Source organism: Schistocerca nitens, chromosome 4 (assembly GCF_023898315.1).
Source record: "Schistocerca nitens isolate TAMUIC-IGC-003100 chromosome 4, iqSchNite1.1, whole genome shotgun sequence".
Classification (NCBI taxonomy): domain Eukaryota; kingdom Metazoa; phylum Arthropoda; class Insecta; order Orthoptera; family Acrididae; genus Schistocerca; species Schistocerca nitens.
In genome coordinates, this window is record NC_064617.1 from 204311196 (window position 1) to 204335220 (window position 24025).

Sequence of the window (24025 nt, forward strand, 5' to 3'; positions counted from 1 at the left end):
AATCGAAATTCTTGCACCGGCAATACTTTCGCAATTATGAACTGCTACAGAGGCAACACGGCTCAATATTTCTGCAGAGGACTTTCAATGAGATGTTGGACTGCTGCACTTCGCCTAGCAAAAGAAAGTCCGACACGATATTAGGAGATATCCGATGACTTCTGTTATGCCAGTGTATACGTTCATGGCAACATTCGGTTTTGTGTGAGGGATGTATGTGTCCGTTACATTTTCTATGCCAATAATACAAGTGGCACGCGCATCACGCCGGTATGTTTATGAATCAGTTCTCCGATTCAAATGGCTCTGACAAGGGAACCTCCCCATCGCACCCCCCTCAGATTTAGTTATAAGTTGGCACAGTGGATAGGCCTTGAAAAACTGAACACAGATCAATCGGGAAAACAGGAAGAAGTTGTGTGGAACTATGAAAAAAATAAGCAAAATATACAAACTGAGTAGTCCATGCGCAAGATAGGCAACATCGCGCCGTGGTCCCGTGGTTAGCGTGAGCAGCTGCGGAACGAAAGGTCCTTGGTTCAAGTCTTCCCTCGCGTGAAAAGTTTCATTTTTTATTTTCAGACAATTATCAAAGTTCAAGTACTCACGCATAATCAAATTCGCTCTCCAAAATTCCAGGACATGTTCAGATTTGCTTGGACATATGCAGGATTTGACAGTCTACACACGGAAAAATTTGATAACGTTAAAAACATATGTTTTGACAGAGCACAGGGAAAACTGTGCGACTGTGAAACTGTTGCATTCATTTGTTGCAGTTTATGTGACAAACTCTTATGTTTTAATCACTTTCTTGGGAGTGATTATGACATCCACAAGAAAACCTAAATCGGGCAAGGTAAAAGAATCTTTTCACCCATTCGCCAAGTGTACAAGTTAGGTCGGTCGACAACATATTCCTGTCATGTGACGCACATGCCGTCACCAGTGTCGTATAGAATATACCAGACGTGTTTTCCTGTGCAGGAATCGGTTGACCTATGACCTTGCGAACAAATGTTTTCGGTTCCCATTGGAGAGGCACGTCCTTTCGTCTGCTAATCGCACGGTTTTGCGGTGCGGTGGCAAAACACAGACACTGAACTTATTACACTGAACAGAGACGTCAATGAACGAACGGACAGATCATAACTTTGCGAAAATAAAGAAAGTAAAAATTTTTGCTCGAGGGAAGACTTGAACCATGGACCTCTCGTTCCACAGTTGCTCACGCTAACCACGGGACCACGGCGCTACTGACCCCACCATCCCCTTGATGTTGCTTATCTTCCGCATGGACTACTCAGTTAGTATATTTTGCTTATTTTTTTCATAGTTCCACACAACTTCTTCCTGTTTTCTCGATTGATCTGTGTTCAGTTTCTCAAGGCCTATCCACTGTGCCAACTTCTAACTAAATCTGAGGGGGGTGCGATGGGGAGGTTCCCTTGTGAGCACTATGGGACTTAACATCTATGGTCACCAGTCCCCTAGAACTTAGACCTACTTAAACCTAACCAACCTAAGGACATCACACAACACCCATGTCCGAGGCAGAGAAAATCCCTGACCCCGCCGGGAATCGAACCCGGGAACCCGGGCGTGAGAAATCAGTCCTCCGAATTCTCGTTCAAATCAAATGGTTCAAATGGCTCTGAGCACGATGGGACTTAACATCTGAGGTCATCAGTCCTCTAGATTTAGAACTACTTAAACCTAACTAACCTAAGGACATCACACACATCCATGCCCGAGGCATGAATCTAACCTGCGACCGTAGCAGTCGCGCGGTCCGGACTGAACCGCCTAGAACCGCTCGGCCACCACGTCAAGCTGTCATAACCTAAATCAGATTATCTGTGGTGACGTGTACATGTTTAATAATGTGTGTGCACGCCATGTTTGTAACTAATTTACTTCTTTATTCATATAGCTCAATAATTGTCACCCTGTATATCTGTGCGTAAAGTCTTCCACTACTTTTTCGACGACTTCTGCCATTCTCCATTCAACATTTCGCTGACTGAAGCTGTAATTTATTGCGAGAAATTATAGTGGTGAATTTCTCCAACGTGAGTGGCATCTTTAGTCTAACATCTACCAAAATAGTTTCATTAACCCTGCTACGTACTACACTACCAGGTGTCATCAAGGAAATGATTTAAATTTGATCAGCGCTATTGAAACTGGACAGTAGACTGGCTACAGTTAGCCTTCTCCGATAAGTCAAGTTTCGGTTTTGTGTGAGGGATATATGTGTCCGTAACATTTCCTATGACCAATAATCCATGTGGCAAGCGCATCACGCCGGTATGTTTAAGAATCAGTCCTCTGAATTCTCGTTCAAATCAAATGGGTCAAATGGCGCTGAGCACTATGGGACTTAACTCCTGAGGTCATCTGTACCCTAGAACGTAGAACTACTTAAACGTAACTAACCTAAGGACATTCGAACCTGCAACCGTAGCTGTCCCACGGTTCCGGTCTGAAGCGCCTAGAAGCGCCCGGCCACCGCGGCCGGCAATTCTCGTTCAACGAGTTTCGTCACAAGTTCTTTTAGTAAGATCGAGAGTGCAAACGAAATGCTTATCAAACTCCAATGGCAGATGCTGCAAGATGGGCGTCATGACTGACGGATAAGTTTGCTGTTAACGTTCCGAGAGCGCATGTTCCAAGGAGAGTAAGGGAACAAACGACTCCCCCTTGTATACACTTCTCGAAATGGCCACGATAAGAAATTAGTTTCCCAGTGCAGTATAAGCGAATGTAACAGCTAAGATGGTAAACAACAGAGGTACCTGTACCTGCCATTCACCATATTGTGGTTTGTGGCTTGTAGGTGTAGACGTAGATGGGACTACCGTGTCGTGTGGACCACTGTGGTGAGGTACAATGTAATGTTGTGGTTTTGAATTATGGGAGACTATGAAATAAAAGGGAAAAGGATGAAAATCAAAGCTGAGACGAAAGAGATTAACAATAGTGCCCTCATAAGATCCTGCGGTTATGTTTCTGATTTAGCCCGAGACATCTACCTCTACATTTATACTCCGCAAGCCACCCAACGGTGTGGGGCGGAGGGCACTTTACGTGCCACTGTCATTACCTGCCTTTCCTGTTCCAGTCGCGTATGGTTCGCGGGAAGAGCGACTATCTGAAAGCCTCCGTGCGCGTTCGAATCTCTCTAATTTTACTTTCGTGATCTCCTCGGGAGGTATAAGTAGGGGGAAGCAATATATTCGATACCTCATCCAGAAACGCACCCTCTCGAAACCTGGCGAGCAAGCTACACCGCGATGCAGAGCGCCTCTCTTGCAGAGTCTGCCACTTGAGTTTGCTAAACATCTCCCCTTTACATTGGGGTAAAGGTTGATGAACAGCAACTCTATGATCCCATTCTTCCTTCCCTTGCCGGCCAAGTAACGAGGTCAAAATTTGCTGTTCACACTAGAATAAGAACCAACTGGCTGCGGACACCGCATCACCGGAGTTATAGTGGGCTCTGCGACGAGTCTAATAAATATGCTACGTAACAAGTACTCGTGAACGCTTTACAATTGATTAAAGCCCATATATAATTAACATTTGTTCAAAATAATTGAAAACTACAAATTACGACAGTAAATTTAATATCCGAAGTTAAGGTTCATTTGAGACATAGAGCAGCGGCGATGGAGAAGTAATTATCCCAAAAAACTCTGAAATTGAAGGATACGGGCATTGGCAGAAACGGAACTACTGCTTACAGGAATTTAGGAATCAATTACAGCGCCATTGTGGTAACTCAGCTCATTATTCCGTTGGTTGTATGTAGTAGCATCGCTTACTTCACGCTGTATCTGAAACAAATGCGGAGTAATTAGTCTTTATAAGAAGCAAGCATTTCCTGCTTTCTCTCGGACTTACTATTAGTTTCCTAAGCGTGCAAATACCCTATCCCGCAGGCGGTACACGTCTTTGGAAGGCACGAGTAGATTGCAGCCGCGTTCCTTATCCCGCGCGACATCCTTCATCTCTGCATACCCACGGCTACCTATATCCATTTGAACTTGCTGTGTTCAAGGCTAGGTCCCCACCCACAATTTTTACCCCCCCCCCTCCCCCCTCCAATGTCAAACTGGCTTCCTTGACGCCTCACAATGAGTTCCATCAACCGACACCCGCCTGTTAGTTAATTTCTTTTTATCCAATTCTTTCAGTATATCCTTACAAGTATTCGATCTTCCCAAAACATTTTCAGCATTCTTCTACAGCGCCACATTCCAAAAGCATCTATTTTCTTCTTGTCTGAACTCCTTATCATTCACGTTTCACTTCCGCATTAAACTACACCGCAAACAAATACTTTCAGAAAACACTTCTTAATACTTAAATTTATATTAGATGTTAACAAATTCTTCTTTTTCAGAAGTGCCTTTCTTGCTATTTCTAGTCTACATTTTATACCCCCTCTATTTTGACCACCATCAGTTGTTGCGCTGCACAAATAGCTAAACTCATCTAATACTTTGGTGTCTCGTTTCCTACTCTAATTCCCCAAGAACCTCCTGACTTAACTTGATTACATTCCATTATCCCCGTTTTACTTTTGTTGATCTTATAATCTGTTCAAAATGGCTCTGAGCACTATGGGACTTAACATCTATGGTCATCAGTCCCCTAGAACTTAGAACTACTTAAACCTAACTAACGTAAGGACAGCACACAACACCCAGCCATCACGAGGCAGAGAAAATCCCTGACCCCGCCGGGAATCGAACCCGGGAACCCGGGCGTGGGAAGCGAGAACGCTACCGCACGACCACGAGATGCGGGCGATCTTATAATCTGTTTTTAAGACACTATCCATTCCGTTCAACTGCTCTTTCAAGTCCTTTGCCATCTATGAGAGAATTACAATGACATTGGCAACCCTCTTTTTATTTTCTGAACTTTAATTCCCTTTCCAAATTTCTCCTTGTTTTCCTCCACAGCGTGCACAATGTACAGATTGAATAACATTGGGGGTACGTTACAACATTGTCTCACTCTCTTCTCAAACACTGCTTACCATCCATGCCTCTCGACTCCTACAACTGAAGGTTGGTTTCTGAACAAGCTATAAAAAATCTTTGTACTGTATTTTGTCCTTGCCACCTTACGAATTTCAGAGAGTGTAGTCTAGTCACCACCGGTAATAGCTCTTTCTGAATAAACAGATACTGTAAACGTAGGTCTGTCTTTCTTCAACGAATCTTCTAACATTAAATGTAAAAATCCACACTGATCTTCCCCAAGCTCGGCTACTACCATGTTTCTCCATTCTTTGTAAATACTTCATGTCACTATTCTTCAACGTTCTCTTATTAAACTGATGGTTCTGTAATATTCAGCACTTGTATTGTTTGGAACTTGAATTATTACATTCTTCTTTAAGTCTGAAGATATATCTTCTGTGTACTACATCTTGCACTCCAGGTGGAATAGTTTTGTCATGTATGGCTCTTCCAAAGATCTCGGTAATTTTGAAGGAATGTCGTCTACTCGAAGGGCCTTGTTTTCACGAAGTCCTTTCAGTGCTCTTTCATATTCCACTCGCAGTATCCTTTTTCCTATCTCGTCTTCACCTACTTGCTATTCTCGGTCTATAATATTGTCCTCGAGTTTGTTTCCCTTATATAGACTCTCTGTTTATTCCTTCCACCTTTCAGCTTTCCTTTCTTTGCCTAGTACTACCCTGCCATCTGACGTCTTGATATCCATACAGCTGCTCCTCTTGTCTCCAAACGGTTCTTTAATTTTCCTATAGGCGGCATCTATATTTGTACAAGTCAAACATATTTCTGAGAGCATGATGGTCTAGCACATAGTACACTAGACTCCAGCCTTCGAGTTCCCTGGGTTCGATCCTTAATAGGGGAGGAGGGAGGATTTTTCTCGTTCCAGTCCGTCCAGGACTGTCCCAGGACCACACACCCTGCTGTCAAAATGAGTGCCCGGGTTCTTTGGCATGGGTAAAAGGCGGCTAGTGCGAGGGGTCCATCCCTTCCTACTGCCGTGGCAAAGAGAAAGATTGGAACCTACCTGCAGCCAGGCCAGTCATGGGCTTGTGCCCCAGACCTTACTGTTACATCCACAACAGATGTTTCTATAGCCTTGCATTTACCACTACCTGCAACCATCAAAACTACCACAAGATTTCAACATGGTTCAAATGGTCCCCTATAACTTAGAACTACTTAAGCCTAACTAACCTAAGGACAGCACACAACACCCAGCCATCACGAGGCAGAGAAAATCCCTGACCCCGCCGGGAATCGAACCCGGGAACCCGGGCGGGGGAAGCGAGAACGCTACCGCACAAGATTTCAATAAAACGACACACAGAATATTGACGTCCGCAGCGACTAACAACACCTCAGCTGTCGAACTACACGCCGCACTGGACAGCAACAACGTGAGGAGGAAAATACACTGCCTAAAATTACGTCAACGACCGTGGCAGGTAACCGGAACATCAACGGCTACAAGACAGAAGATACCGCTGGTGAACTTCAATAACACGGAATAAATAAAGTTAAATTACACTGGAAGACAGCTGGAATCTTACCCGACTTAAATACACACACGTCGTTTGCCCGCCGGAATGTCCCAAAAGCAACAACCAGGATCAAACAAAGAAATGTAAACAGTTGAGGCTCGATAGTAAGTTAAGTGAAGACTCAACTTTCATATCCAACATTGGTGGGCGACGAACTTCGTAGCACTAGCAAGCAGCACCTCACACTCCAACCGAGCATGCACGCCGCCAGCGGCTCCAGCCTGACTCCGCACGACGGGGACTTGCTTGCTGCTCCATGCCAACAGACCGACTAGACTGCTGGTCCGTCCGCGACTGCTGCTCCATGCCCGACTGCACTGCTGGTGTGTCTCTAACTCACTGACTTCCTTCGGACGGACGACGTCCCGGAGACACTGGCTCGGATCCAACCATCCAGAGGGAACACAACCGACATCTCTGCATGGGAAGGAACCGACCCAAATACACGTCGTCGATGAGACGACCGACCGAACGACCAACCAACGGTCGTCCCAACTGGTGATGGCTGTGCGCACCTCACTGGGGCTCCGTACCCGACTGCACTGCTGCTACAGTCTCCAACTAACTACCAAACACACGACGACCCGGAAATACTATCGGTCGCCCAGAGATAGTACAACAGTGCACTTATCGACACGCGCTTCTGGTGCCGCTCACAGGCAGGCAAGACAGCAATTCAGTGACACCAGTAATTTAAATTAAAATGACGAGTTGGCCGTATGGTAAAAACAAGATGTTACATAATAGATGGCACGAACACGAGCCACGCACGGCTCAATCATGATTATTTTTTTCTTTTAATGAGTTCTGTTAGTTTGACTATTCGGTCACCTAAAGTCATTTATACAAGAGATCAATAAATAACATTATAGAAAATATAAATTGGACATTAGTCATGTTCTTCTTCACAACTTTTAAAGGAGAGACTTAAGTATGGGGATCACGACGCCAAACGAACTAAAGATAAATAAATAAAACAAAAACGAAGTGAGATTGTGAGATGCCTATTTCAGAACAAATACTTAAACATCTGCCGTCCTAAGCGACAAAGTTAAACCAGTCCATACGTAAACACGAAATTTCTCATGCTACGGTGGCTGTGCTGTTGCAGGTGAACTTCGGCGACGTGAAAATCCCCAAGAACTTCGACTATCCGAAACCGCAGAAGATCGATCCGCTGGACGGCGTGCACGCCGTGTCATCGGACAACATCGTCATCGTCGACGCCCAGACACTGCTCGTGCCCCACTTCTCATACGATGGTGAAGCTCCAGGTTAGTAATGACCGCTTTAATTTGGCCGAATACTTTTCTTTTATTTTCACGTTGTAAAACAGAGTCCTATCTGCATCTTTACATGGTTATAGATTTAGTGAATATTCTCTTCTGATTTGTTGTGTAGCACTAGACGTCCTGCTGTACGCCAATCACGGCTTACTGATAGGGTTCAATCTCATCTACTTAGAATCATGTAGAATGAATATATTGTGCAAATATAGCATCTCTATTTGTAAACAATAAATCAAAATATTGCTCTGCTCTGTCAAATGGTAAATCATTACCGATAACCTTATTACAAGATTTCTATCCTGGTTACCGTATCATTTCACTGAAATCAGCGATACGACTCAAACGGCTCCTGAACTCATCATATAAATCGTGTCGATTTGATTACATTCAGATGTGTCTACATTGATCGCGTGGGAAAATTTGTGGGTAACCCGTCTTTAACGTTGCACATCTTTTGCACATATACGGGGAGTAAATGATAACTGTTTACAGAGAACCACATTGGTGTAAGTGAAGTTGAGACAAATACATTGATTCAGCACACTTGGGGGAACGGGCCTACAAAAGCCGCGTAAACTAAATCGCATGCGCGCTCCGGGAGATTCTGTCTAAAATCATCCTTGAATATTAAAAACTCTTGATCTTGCATTTACAGAATATAAACTGAGGTTTGTGTAAAACTCCAATTATTGTGAATTTTGACAGCATAAAATTGAGAAGTAAATTGTGTTGTTCGTCTGACCTTATTACGAAACTATTGTGCTTGTAAGGATTAAGCTTAGATGAAATTTAAACGAAATTAGTTTTCGCAAAACGATTACAAAAGTTTTTTTTTTATTTCATCACCCTCACGGGAAAGTTTAAATTGATAATGTTAACGGAACTGCCGTCTAAGCCGGCGTCGTAAGTGGGCGAGAGGATATTGAAAACGTCACGCGGCGCTTACGTGGCTTTTGTAGGTCAATCTGAGGCTGTTTTCCCGCTTGATAGACCGCAAGCGTCCTATCAAATTGCTTGTCACAACTTCCCCTACACCACTGTGGTATGCTGTAAATCGTTATGATTTGCACCCTGTACATACCATAATTCACGATCAAACGAAAGAACATTTTGAATGTGTCCTATCAGGTGATGGCACTGTGATGAGATCCCATGAGCTTACAATGGCTAATACACGTTGTATTATTACAGTTCTCGGTAAAAAAAAGCTAACATGTCACACCTAATTTGTTTCTATTTGAAGTATTGTTTGTATAAATAGGCAGGCTTCTGTGACCATCGTTAATGAAAGAATAATGCAAGTTGTCAGCAGACAGTCCTTTCCACCTTTTCTATAAACCTGATATTTCGAACGCACTGCTGGAATCTTCTTCGGAATACTTTTGGTGTCCGCAGGTGGCCTGAGGCCTTTTAACTCTTCCTTACAATCAGCAAAAAGTACTGTATGTGCAGACCTATCCTCTGATATGTTAAAATGGTTCAAATGGCTCTGAGCACTATGGGACTCAACTGCTGTGGTCATAAGTCCCCTAGAACTTAGAACTACTTAAACCTAACTGACCTAAGGACATCACACACATCCATGCCCGAGGCAGGATTCGAACCTGCAACCGTAGCAGTCGCACGGTTCCGGACTGCGCGCCTAGAACCGCGAGACCACCGCGGCCGGCCTCTGATATGTGGTTCTGTGTAGACAAGGCGGGTTGCTGATGCAACTACTTAGACCAGAAGATGATTCAGAGTAACCGAAACATGTGATCAGTCGAGACGGGACAATTAATGAGAATTATCGCGAAGCTCTGAGAACCTCCTATCACCGACTGGCGAGGTTGGCGCGAAGCTGAAATCTCTTGCATACCTTGTAGCTAATCGCACGTCGTCGAAACCTTAATAAAATTCATTTGTCTACTGATTTAACTGGTTTACTGCATAGTCTTATTTTTGTATTAAAGTTCTAATCACTCGTAGGCTACTCCTTGTATTTGCTATGCCAAAAGTGGACTTCGACATTTGAATTTAATAAATAAAATTCTATTTAATAAATAAAATTATGAGTATAGCGCCAGAGCGCCAGTGATACGTATAGATTGTCAAAAAAGATCTTTCCTCACGGCTCGTGCACCTCTCCGCGCTACAATGGCTCACTACTACACCCCATGGTCCATTCGCTACCAATGTCAACATGAGAACCGGCTTCTCACTCGGTCCTACCGTATTCTGCAGCGCTGCTTAAGGCACCGAACTACTCTGCTAGCTGCAGAGTCCCAGAAAATAAAATGCTGCCCAAAAACAAGAGGAACTTCACACTGTCTGCAGTCCCTCATGAAGAGAGGATATTGCTGTGTACGACTTCATACACAACGGTAAGGAGAAGTGGGCTACAGAGCGGTGCAGCAACTACCGTCGTACGAAAGCTGGACAGGAGCAGAAATGATTAGCGAACAAGCTAACACAAGAAACAGAAGATTCATTTAATTCATGTTGCTCCAAATATGCAGAGTCAAGTACTAGAGCAAGAAACAGACTCCAGCTATCACAATGTCCGCAAATATGAGGCGCTAACGAAGGTGACGTAGCGAAGTGGCTCCGAGCGTGAATGGCTTGGTCGCTACTGCCGGCCATCCTACACTGAATCGCCAAAGAAATTGGTACAGGCATACGTATTCAAATACGGAGATACGTAACCAAGCAGAATACGGCGCTGTGGTCGACAACGCCTATATAAGACAACAAGCGTCTGATACAGTTGTTAAATCGATTACTGCTGCTACAATGGCATGTTATCAACACTTAACTGAGTTTGAAAGTGGTGTTAAAGTCGGCACATGAGCGATGGGACACAGCATCTCTGATGTAGCGATAATGTGGAGATTTTGCCGTACGAGCATTTCACGAGTGTGCCGCGAATATCAGGAATCCGGCAAAACATCATATCTTCGACATTGCTGCGGCCGGAAAACGTTCCTGCAAGAACGGGACCAATGACGACTCAAGAGAATCGTTCAATGTGACAGAAGTGCAACCCTTCCGCAAACTGCTGCAGATTTCAATGCTGGGCCGTCAACAAGTGTCAGCGTGCGAACCACACAACGAAACATCCTCCATGTGGGCTTTCGGAGACGAACACCCACTCGCGTACCCTTGATGACTGGGCACAGTAACACCGACGTTCGACTGTTGATGACTGGAAACATGTTGCCTGGTCGGACGAGTCTCGTTTCAAACTGTATCGCGCGGATAGACGTGTACGGGTACGGAAACAACCTCATGAATCCAAGGACCCTGCATGTCATCAGGGGACCGTTCAAGCTGGTGGAGGATCTTTAAATGGCGTGGGGCGTGTAAAGTTGGATGATATGGGACCCTTGATACGTCTAGATACGACTCTGACAAGCGACAGGTTCGCAAGCATCCTGTCTGATCACCTGCATCCATTCATTTCCATTGTGCATTCCGACGGACTTGGGCAATTCCAGTAACACAATGCGACACCCCACACGTCTACAATTGCTACCAAGTGGCTTCTGGGACACTGTTCTGACTTTAAACACTTCCACTGGCCTCCAAACTCCCCAGAAATGAACATTATTGAGCAAATATGGGATGTTTCTAGAATGAAATTTTCACTCTACAGCGGAGTGTACGCTGATATGAAACTTCCTGGCAGATTAAAACTGTATGCCGGACCGAGACTCGAACTCGGGACCTTTGCCTTTCGCGGGCAAGTGCTCTACAAACTGAGCTACCCAAGCACGACTCCCGCCCCGTCATCACAGCTTTAATTCTTCCAGTACCTCGTCTCCTGCCTTCCAAACTTCACAGAAGGTCTCCCGCTGGAGAGCTTCTGTGAAGTTTGGAAGGTAAGAGACGAGGTACTGGAAGAATTAAAGCTGTGTGGAGGGGGCGGGAGTCGTGCTTGGGTAGCTCAGTTTGTAGAGCACTTGCCCGCGAAAGTCAAAGGTCCCGAGTTCGAGTCTCGGTCCGGCATACAGTTTTAATCTGCCAGGAGGTTTCATATATGGGATGCCTTGCAACATGCAGTTCAGAAGAGGTCTACACCCCCTCGTCACCTTACGGATTTACGGACAGCCCTGCAGGATTCATGGTGTCAATTCCCTCGAGCACTTGTTCAGACATTAGTCGAGTACATGGCGCGCCTTGTTGCGGCACTTCTCCGTGCTCGCGGGGGTCCTACACGATATTAGGCAGGTGTACTAGTGTCTTTGGCTATTCAGTGTATGTCGTGGCGGTCGAAGGCGCACGTTGTCCAAAGCCGCTGGAGGCCTGGCTCAGAGGGGGTGCTCAATTGGGTCCGGCAGATACCTCACGACCGCTCTCGTCGCTGGACAGAAAGCTGCAGTTCAGTTGCCAACGCCGGCCGGTGTGGCCGAGCGGTTCTAGGCGCTTCAGTCTGGATCCGCGCGACCGCTACGGTCGCAGGTTCGAATCCTGCCTCGGCCATGGATGTGTTTGATGTTAAGTCCCATAATGTTCAGTGCCAGTTGCCAACTATGGTACGCCGGTAGGTTGGTACCGACCCTGATACAACAGATACGTTGGCATAGATCCATGCGTCGGGTTGGGGCATTAACCTTACTGATCCCCTTAATTTTATTCGAGAGCTGTAGGCAATGCACCGGTACCATTTTTCACATGAGCATCCAATAAAAGAACTTGACACCACACCCCAATACATTCACTTACGCCTATCAGATATACTAAAGCACACAGCTCTCATACTTCGCGAAGGAAAGTGCCGTTGTATGCAAAACATAGAAAAAACCTTTCCAGGCGGCTCTACCTTCCCTTCGAGTCTCTCAGCCAACAGAGCCACCCGTCTGTACATTTAGCCTTTTATCATGAATTTTTTTGACCTTGTACTTTGACCGCACTCTCTTCTCTGCCAGACGCCAAGTTCTGGGTGGGCCGCGGCAGCAAGCCCAGCTCGCAGGGGACGCGTGTGCCGGACGAGAACGGGCGCGAGGAGCCGCTGCGGCGCTACGACCGCAAGACGCTGGTGCTGACGCTGCCCGCCGACCTCACCGTGCACGAGATCGGCCACTTCGGCGTCTGGTGTGAGGCGTTCGCCGTCGACTTCGGCCACGTGCGCGTCCCAGCCAACATGAACGTGCCGCCCTCGCTCAAGATGCTCGGCGTCTCCGCCCAGGTAGGCACCGGCTCCGCTTCCCGCTGCTTGCTCTGCTCTGCTCTACTGTGGTCCTGGGATTCCGTTCGGCCGCCCGGCCTCGACAGCTGCAAACGTCGTTCTGCTCACCAACCCTATTAAGACGACTTTCTCAGACTGTTCCGCTTTTATTTTTCCTCTTGTTGCTTTTGGCCTTTTACTTCCATCGACAATACGGGATTCTGGTATAACTGAGATACTGCAGGCACAGAACTCGACAGGAAACTGTGGGTCAAATTCAACGAAGCTCGCACTGAGCAAGGACGGTGCACAGACTCTCTTTACAAATGGGGTGCTACAGAGTCTCCGGTTTGTGATTGTGGGTCTCCAAACCAGACAATCAAGCGCATTTGAGATGAACGCCCCTTGCGTTCCTACCAGGGGAGTAGAAGCGACCTCATGAAACTGACGATACGGTTCTTACACTGATTAGGAACCTAGACATTGACATTTAGATAGTTTTATATGTAGTTTTATATTTTCGTATTCCTGTTATACATAGTATTGCTAATGTTACACCTGAAATTTTAAACTGCATGTGAGCCGTACGAATAAATAAATAAATGGGTCCGCCCTGATGTAAAACAATGTTGTTATTTATTTATTTACTCTCAAACTAGTTCCAGCGACAATTTTGTCATCATCAGTGCGTTCTTTTATTCTAAAACGTGTAGAAACAGCACACTTATGAAACATTGTAAAACATTATTACGTGTGTTTTCCCTGGTTCCAAATATTGTTTTCTGCGAATAATTTCGTAATACCTTATTCAATATACGTCGCAGCATCTTTTAGGTATTTTCTGTGGCTTTTTTTTTTTTTTTTTTTTTTGGCCCTTTCTCGGCATACTTCACGTCATCTGCAACTGTATGAGTGGCTACTAGCAAACAAATCCAAAACATGAACTTATGCATGTCACTGTTATGCAATTGGGATTGCGGTATTGCTATGGATACAGTTTTGGAGCGTACTAGGTTGTTGCGTAGATTGGCATGTACTCACTTACGTTGGACGGCTGGTAACTACTTTTATACACAGAAAAACATAACTTTTGCGCCTTGTTCGCAATCCAAAACATTACGCCATCGCCGGCCGGAGTGTCCGAGCGGTTCTAGGCGCTACAGTCTGGAACCGCGCGACCGCTACGGTCACAGGTTCGAATCCCGCCTCGGGCATGGATGTGTGTGATGTCCTTAGGTTAGTTAGGTTTAAGTAGTTCTAAGTTCTAGGGGACTGATGACCTCAGAAGTTAAGTCCCATAATGTTCAGAGCCATTGCGCCATCTTGCTGTTCGCGTGTGTCGCGAGAAATGTATCGCATATTGCGAGAAGCTTATGAAAATTTTAGCGGAAGTTCTGATGACTTCTGTTCCTTATTTCTGTCTGTGTGTGTGTTGGGGGTGCGGTTTTGTGTGTGCGCGCGCGCGCGCGTGGTTATGTGTGTGTGTGTGTGTGTGTGTGTGTGTGTGTGTATGTGTGCGTGAGAGTGAGTGTGTCCTGTCAGTTCTCTTAGAGCGGTAAAGAGTGTGTTATTCAAAAGTGTGTTTTCGTTTTTTACGTTTTCCCTTTTACCGCAGTCTTTTGTTTACAATAATTTTCTTCTATTGTTAGTTTTCGCCATAAATTGTTGCTGCGTTTCAGGCTCTGTAGATCACTTTCTACATTATTGGGGTGGTGGTTTTTGTTCATTAGATGTTCTGTGAAAGTGGAATGTGTGCTGTCACTCTTTAGAGCTCTCTACTACCACTCTAGAAAAGTGACACAGGATACAGAGAACACACACACATAAAACCACTCCCCCAACACACACAAAGACATAAACAAGGAACAGAAGTCGTCAGAACGCCAGCTACAATTTTCATAACTTTCTCGATATGCGATGAATTTATCGCGATACACGCGAACAGCAAGATGGCGTAATGTCTTGGATTACGAACAAGGCGCGAAAGTTATGTTTTTTCTGTGTGTAAAAGTACTTGCAAGCCGTCCAACGAACGTGAGTACATGACAAACTTTGTAAGAACCTAGTACTCTAAAATTCTATCCACAACACTACCGCAATCCCAATTGTATAGTGTTGACATACATTAGTTCACGCTTTTGTATTTGTTTACTAACAGCCACTCATACAACTGCAGCTGACACGATGTATACCGAGAAAAACTGCACCAAAAAACGCAGAAAATATGCCGGAAGCAGTGGCAACACACGTAAAACGATGCTGTGACGTATTGTTCACAGACAACAATTTTCGGAACCAAGAAAAACATATGTAATAATATTTTACAATGTTCTGTAAGTATGTTATTTCTGCATGTTTCAGAATCAAAGAACCCACTGATAATTGCGATATTTGTCGCTAAAACTAGTTTGGGAATAAATAAATAAGTAACAAAAGTGTTTTTCACCTAGGCAGACCCATAATCCCAACTTGTTATTTTTGTATGCAAACACGAACCAACGGAAGAGTTCGAGATAATGTTCAAAATGTGTGTGAATTCCTAAGGGACCAAACTGCATAGGTCATCGGTCCCTAGGCTTACACATTACTTAAACTAAGTTAAACTAACTCATGCTAAGAACAGCATACACAGCCGCGCGGGATTAGCCGAGCGGTCAGGGGCGCCGCAGTCATGGAATGTGCGGCTGGTCCCGGCGGAGGTTCGAGTCCTCCCTCGGGCGTGGGTGTGTGTGTTTGTCCTTAGGATAATTTAGATTAAGTAATGTGTAAGCTTAGAGACTGATGACCTTAGCAGCTAAGTCCCATAAGATTTCACACACATTTGAACATTTTGAACAACATACACACCCACTCTCCAGGGAGGACTCGAACCTCCGCAGGGAGTGGCCGCGCAGCCCGTGCAGGACGCCCTAAACCGCGCGGCGTTCAAGATGAAATTATTGCTTTTACTTTCATGTTTGCAAAGTGCCTGTTGTGAACTCAGAGGACTAATAGAATATCTTATATCTACTGTGTCATTAGTGGAGGTGGCCAATAAACATAGTCAGATATCTACAAAAAGATAAGACATTTACAAGTTTATTTACGCTATGTACACTTGAGTTACACATAACTCTGAATGCTGTAGGTTCTCCCGTGGTGCTGAATTTCAAACAAAAAGAGTAAAGTTTTTGACTTTAACAAATGGTCTTGAATGCTAATACACTTGTAAAAGACGAAAATTATTTAAACCAAAAAACTGTGGGAGGTTGCACGGGACACTGAAACAAATATTTTTCCCACGTTATATTTTCTTGTGACGGTATTTTTAAACTGGTAGAGGGAGTTTTCTCTGGACGAAAAATAATTAAATTAATAAACTCTGGGAGGTTGCATGGGGCAATGAAAACACTTTTTCTAATGTGGACAAAACGTAACATAAACAAGAGGTTATTTTTCATTACCTAGAGACAACAATATTAATATAGTTGCAATAGGAACATAGGATACATAGGTGGGCCATGTCGTGTATAACACGGTTAAAGACTGCAGGAATGTTCGTAATTCCTACTGCCCCTACAACGGAATCAACAGGGGTTTTGTAAACAAGGCTGCACATCTCTCGTCACACAAAAAGTCTAGAGGGGTGACATCAGGGAATCGAATAGACCATGGTACAGGAAATGTGTCGGCGCCCCGTCTTGCTGGAACCACTTCCGCTGTCTGGTAGCGAGTGGCATGTCATCCAGCAGCTCTGACAATGCTCTGGCGAGGACATTGCAATAATGCCTGTCATTTAATGGCCTAGGGTAGGAGATATATCCCAATTAAACAGTCACCAAAACATCTTCCCACACGGTCACGTAGAACCACAACTGATGACCGCGGATAAATGTGACACGTGGATTAACCACACTCAAACCATGCGAAATGTGGATGTTGAAGACCCCATCACGCCCGAACGTTGCTTCATCTGTAAACAGCACAGAGGACAGAAATGAGGGGCTCATTTGACACTGTTCCAGACAGCACTGCGAAAACTGTGCTCTGAATGAATAACCATCTGGTTCCAGGCTGTGCACACGCTGTAAGTGAAAAGGATAAACAATCGCTCGTGGAGGAAGTTTCTTACATTCTTCTGATTAGTCTCCACGTTACGTGCAATTCCATGGGTGCTAAGAGCGATGACCCCCTTTACTTGATTAAAAACTGCTCACAGGTAGTTACAAAATTAGAGAAAACTGTTTGCATTGGTTTCCCGTGCAACCTCCCACAGTTTGTCTGTTTAAGCAATTTTCAACCTGTATGAGTCTATGAATATCAGAAATGTGTAGTAGCTTCGTGTTATGTTGATGTAATGTCCTCACTGGAATCTTGTGTACTCATGTGAATAAGTGTATAATGCACTGGATCTGAATTGCGACTCCACAAAGAGGTGAGCCAGCCAGTCAGAGGCGCGGGCAGTTATGTCACTTCAGTTTCTCGTCCTCTGGTGGCTTGTATGTGTGGCGCCCCCCCCCCCCCCCCCCATGAGGGGAGAACAGCCAACGATGGAAGAGCGATATCGCCCGGCTTCGCATCGGCGGGAGATTTAAAGCTCTTGTCCCAACGTAGCTGTGAGCGACACTCCGAGTGCGTCGAGGAAAATTCCTTCGACGCCGCAAAATCTGTATATCGTCGGCTGTTAAAATTGCGTGCTTGCACATGCCCATGAAGTGTGGAAGTCTACCTTCCTCTTGCAAAATGTTTCAAATTGGGCAAAATCTAAGCATTGTTCCCTGATAACACAATCTGACTCGTAAACTCTAAGAACAATGGTAGTGCTTTCGCAAGCACAACGGAGAGATTCGTTAAAAGTTCCACAAACACACATTTTCATAAGATTTACAAAGTAAAGTTGTTGCTTTAATGCCTGTCTGCGTATTAGGTTCCACCTTACAGACAAAACTAGAGCTAGATAATGTATTTTCATGTGTGTAATATGAAATTAAGCACTTAGATAACTTACAGCTCCTAATAACATTAAAAAAGTGTATTGAAGAGACTGATCTGGTGATGTTGCTTCGAACAGCACACATCAGCAAGCTCCGACTCGGTAACTTATTGATAGCTATAAATGAAAGACAACGTAAGTCAACTGTAAAGTAAAAGAAGTGTATTTCGTACTGTGAATAAATAATAAAAAGGGGAGCAGATACTATAAGGAAACAGTATACTAGTGCAAACATATAAAGTTCCATGGTTGCAGGTCGGACAAAGGAAACCATTTACAGTAACGAAAAGATGAAAGCCAAACTGTGGTAGAAAGATATTCTAATGCTCAAAAGTACTGTAAACACGAAAGAGAACCCTATGTGTGTGCTTACAATGCGTCTGAAACACCACGCAAAAATCAGCAAAACATCTGCACATCACATAATCAAAAATTTCAAAAAAGCTGACATTGAGAAAGAGAGAGCGAGATGGATAGATAGACAGAGAGAGAGAGAGAGAAAGATAGTTTCTTTACCATTATTTTTCATGGATTTGATTATACCAAATGAATATCACTCTCTGCTGAGCCACTTGGTGCCGATTTCATCCCAAAGAAAAGTAAGTTTTCTTCATAATTTTATCAAACAAGTGTCGCTAGAATATATCCTGTACCTGTCTGATTCAAAAGTAACACAATCTGCCAAGGCGCAAGATACACACGAAATGCACGATTATATCAAAAGTATGCAGCGGCCTCAGAAAGGTAGTTGAAATTGCACACCTGCATCTGCCGTGCGCAAAACCACAACCAGAAAGTCATTATCACGCGTGAGGCGGTCGTATAGGGCTTTTATCTTCAAAACCCGTTGTCTCCATTCGATTTCAAGCAGCATAGGTTCGTATTGGCTAATTCAGATCGAAGACTTCGAGTTTCGCAGGACGCACCACCTGAATGAGACTGCTCAGCGAAATTTGCCTGAGCCAGGTAGAGTGAAGATGCGTTTACACCTGTGCACCTTGTGGCTAGTCGCCGTGTGACTGTGCTTGCCCCACATGGAAATAGGAGCAGGTATCTTCCTGTTTGGTACGGGGAGACACCTGCGCGCCCCTGCGCACAACTCAGACGCTTGCGCCTCCTTGCGTCTTCGTGCAACAGTTGCATGCACCTAGTGCGCACGGAAAGTCGCAAAGGTGTAAATGCACCTTAATGCCGCCTAACTGACTATGCTACTCTGGTGCGAGAACAGAAGACAAATATGTGGCGCACTTTCACGCTCAATTGAAAAGTGTTGTTGTGAGCAACCGAAGTCTTTCAAATGTACACCATTCCAGTTCTTTCCGCGACAGAAAAACCTGGAATGTATGCCGGGAAACGATCCTGAGACCAGGGCCATAAGGAATCGTTGGAAATACGAATATCGTCACGATCGTAAGAGCTGTGAGTACATAGTAAATGCGCCAGGAATTCAGTGAACTTCCACCAATATGCACCTGATGATGATCAGAAGACTATGAAGCGAAACATCGGGGCAGCAATTTATAGACATTCTCCAGTTTTCTCGAAACTTTATGGAACAATTAACATCATAATTGGTTTAGATCTACTGGCGACAACCAGGACGACAGGCGAGATTTACCAAGTGCGATATATGCTGTCACAAAATCAGTTATTCCGAGTCTGATACAAAGAGATTACTTAGAACAGTGTTAACGCCATCATTCAGAAAGATTTATGGCGCAACATATTGACTGACAAGCGTAGGTCGCTATAGATTACAACTGCTGGAAATTTCATTGACGCATGTGACAGATCTATCATCATAGTAGATTATACCTAATACTACCAGTTCCATGCTGAATAGAGTTGACAACTATCAGGGTCACAATAGACAGTTATTTGCATCACATTTCATTCGGTCCATCATGAAGGAAACACTTACTGACAGCATTCACTACCTGTACAATCATTGCCACATTTTTCACTATCCGCCAATTTTTTTATCGTACTTCTTATTTCTAGATGTACAACAGGTCTGAAAACTCAATTTCTCTGCATAAATAATAGGGTACTGATTTAGTCAGGCGCCGCGAGCTGTGGTCTTAGACGTGCTTGCTGCACACCCTCCAAATTGACTGAAATGTCATTAGCAACAAACCTCCGTTAATATCGCAGTTCCATTCCTATCGACGGTACGCACGCCGCATAATAGGCCGGGATCTGTGTGCGCTCAACTGGCAACAAATTTTACTGCGCTTACGGTAGATAAACCGACTTTTCTTGGTGTCTTTTGGAAAGAACAACCTAATCTAAATAGATAAAGTAAGACAAATTTTGAGTTGCGTAAATCTTATATGAAGTTCGATATCAGCGTTCTTTTTCCTGAGTTAAATGCACTTACTTATATTCGTAAATGAATACTGGCACCTATGTTCTTACAACTGCAGCACTGTTTTTCTCTTTTGAAATGATTTACACCTGGACACATATCAGAAATATACTTACCAGAAATTTTACATTTAACAAACATCATCTACTTCTGACTCTCTATAGATGAAACCTCTTCTTTAAGTGTTAAAGCAGCCTTATTTTCTTCATACAGGTTTTTATCAATGTGATTCGATCTTTAACGACATAGAAAACTCCTCAAAAACAAATGAGTGACGCCACAGCTATTTTAATGATTGCACCGAAGTAAATGAGTGGAAAACGTACTAAATATAAATTACTTTTAAATTAAATAACGTATACAAACAAATGTTTTGTTAACTGAAATCGATGTTTAGAAGCAGGTTGTTACAAATAACTCTCTCCTATAGCGGACGTGATGAAGATAGTAAGCCACTGAAATAAAATGTGATCTTAGAAATATAAAAGATACTAAAAAGGCAACCTAACCGATGCCAATAAAGTCACATTTCCATTGAGAGACATTTGTGCAACTCTTGGTGCATATGTTTCAGTTAAGAAAGTTGGCACCCCTGAACCTCTAGACTTTCAGCCTCGAACTTCTCCTTCACATCACAACAAAGATCAACAGAAAAGTTCGCAAAAGAACTGCTACAAGAAAAAAATTGGCATTTAATATACCAACTCTCCATACTACCGCATCGCGTCCGTCTCACATACAGTAAGTGGCTATTGTGAACAGTTCGAGAATCCAGTACTACCGCTTTGGGCGAGTAAGTTTGCTGTTGCCTTCATCCGATCTGCTCTTAAGTGTCAAGTGAGGGTCTCTATCACATGGTCGACTGATGAATACCTGCAGTGTTGTGTTTTTGTTGGCATGGATGTCTATGGAAAGCATAAACAGAAAAGGTTGAAAACTGGTACCTTGTCGTAACCAACTACACTCGAAAACTAGGGAGCAGGCCAGGCAGATTTAACGGAACTATCCAACTGGTGGATCTCCACCAATAGTGTCATACTCCCTCATTCTATTAGAGGGGTTGGGTTGTTTGGGGGAAGAAACCAAACTGCGAGGTCATCGCTCTAATCGGATTTGGGAAGGACGGGGAAGGAAGCCAGCCGTGCCCTTTCAAAGGAACCATCCCGGCATTTGCCTAGAGCGATTTAGTGAAATCACGGGAAACCTAAATCAGGATGGCCGGACGCGGGATTGAACCGTCGTCCTCCAGAATGCGAGTCCAGAGTGCTAACCACTGCGCCACCTCGCTCGGTCATTCTATTAGAGTCTCTGGATAGAATTGAGAAGCAAGCCAAGGCATTAGCTCAAGCTATGTGAATCAGGAGCTTTAAGGCATCATCGCTTAGCAGTCACATACTCAGGTCATTGTAACTTGGGCTGCGGTTGGCAAAGGCTCTCCTGTTCTTCACACAGTTATTTAGAATGTACAATTGCAACATTTCATTACATCCTAAGCTTTATATTACGATCAAATGTAATATAGCTTACGTTCTTAGGTATCTGGAGCTACGAAGCTTTACTCTAACTGGTAGTGTCAGTTTCTATGTAGATCCATCAGTCGTCGCCTCCTCAAGTGTTGTTAATTTTCCTGCACTAGCGCAGATCCGCAAATCCGTGATCAACGTCTGAGTGCAGAGTGGAGAGCGTCTTGCTCAAATATCGGTGGGACACATCGTGTAATTAGGCTGATTTTAGGAGACCCTGCGTTTCAGAGAAGCTCGATTGTTACGAACGCGCATTTCAGGAAAGGTTGCCTTTGACTATACGATTCATGAGTCACAACTGACATAATTCATGCACCGTAAGTGAATGTCTGTGGGCTGGGATATGAAGAGGATTCTGTGGGATTGCAGTTAGCATATGACAGGGATATAAAACACTTGTATAACAAATATGGGAGGGTGTCACAGAAATGAAAAATCGGAACTGGAATAAGCATGTAATGTGGCTAAGAAATTTCTAAAAAGGTTTGCAGGAATATAGTCTTCTGTAAGGGGCAATCAGATAAAAATGAGACAGATAGAAAGAAGTAAGTAAATTGTCTATTACGCCAAAAGTAATCGTCATAATCGTCAATACATTTACTCCACTGTGAGATAAGACGGTCGTTGCCTTCGTGCAAAATGTTTGCGATTGTCTACGGAACCACGTTGTCCGGATCAAATCGATGGTAACAAATGTCTTTTTTCAGTGCTCAAAAAATTTGGAAATCGCACGGGGAGACAGCGAAACTCCTGCAGAGTAGTTGAAATAACCTGCCAGCAAAATGCCCGACCACATGGTGCCAAGTTTGTTTCTGCTACGCTGCAGAAGTTCCGCTGTCTTTCCGTGCGATTTCCAAATTTTAGGAGCCCTGAAGAAAGACATTTGTGGCCATTGATTCCCTTCGGACGTAGAGGTGGACACCTGAGTATAATCATGGTTCCGTAGGCAGCCACAAATATTTCCCACGAACACACTGGCCATCAGTGAGATAAATGTATTACCAATTATGGCCATTACTTTTGACGTAATAAACAGTTTACTTATTTTTCTCCATTTTTCCCGTTGTCATTTGACTGCCCCTCATACATAACGTTCCTATACAGACAGCGGAGTTTCACTTGGACTACATACGGCTTGTACATTCGCATACAGCCAGTCATTCTTCAAGTGATTATTGATTAATGAAACTGGACGAAAGTTAAACTTACTGTATGACAACCCTCCTTTTACACAGATTTTACAGCGCATTACGGATCGCAGAAGTACACTTTTTCTCCAATGTTAGTCATACAATAATGCTATTTGTTTCAGACTCCATTTAATTCCTCCCGAATGTCAGTTTAGAGTAGTCCACGGAGATGGAGTACTCTGAATTAAATGGATCAGACAGTAACCACTCACATTCCCACATCTGCATCTTTGCTTCTAGAGAGCACAGAGACACCTGCTTGTTGGAGAAGATAGAAAAAGTATACGATATACAAAGCTGTTAAAAAATACAAAATTACAGAATTTTGTCGCCTTTTTTCTACAAGCTGCAGTATGAACGGTTCCCAAAACGTTGAGATATCGCTATGTGTTCTATTTGACAGCGTATTCGTAGCGACAAATATCAGTGCTTTGGAGTGGGAAGCTGAGTAAAATAACAGTCAATTAAACTTTACTATGGATTAAAGCTGCGTGCCGAGTTGCGGCTTAAACTCGGATTTTCTCTGCGGTCATAGTACCCGGACATTTCTCTCGGGCCACAGTATAACTTGAGTCTGTAACGGCTCCCCCTCTTCTTGCACACGGTGGCGCAGGTCCCCGTGTAGCTAATTACAGGTCACCCACCCACCTTGCTATTTCCCACGAGGCAAGGTATACATACCCAAGCAGCTCTGGTCCTGACTTGTTCAGAAAATTCCTAAATTTGTACACTGGATCGGAAGTTTCTCATCACTGCTGTGGGCTCTTCTACTCTCTATATACGCTCTTACTACCTAGCAAAAAGTTGAAGAAATAGAACACTGAAAGGACTTTACACATGAATCATCTGAGGCTCACACGCTGTTACAGTTTCCTCACTTCAAGTAATTTAATTACCTCAATATGTCCCTTGCAATATTAGATTCTGAATTTTGCTGCCGAAACTGTAACGTTCTAG

General features: G+C 44.0%; 1 protein-coding gene across 1 annotated transcript in view; it reads left to right on the forward strand.

Annotated features, from left to right (window-relative positions):
* Positions 1–24025, forward strand: part of LOC126253083 (protein Skeletor, isoforms D/E-like) — a 316336-nt gene that overhangs the window by 102811 nt on the left and 189500 nt on the right. The window contains exons 5-6 of the mRNA XM_049954182.1: positions 7692–7854; positions 12777–13036. Coding sequence (XP_049810139.1) covers positions 7692–7854; positions 12777–13036 — 423 coding nt within the window. The remainder of the gene's footprint in view (positions 1–7691; positions 7855–12776; positions 13037–24025) is intronic.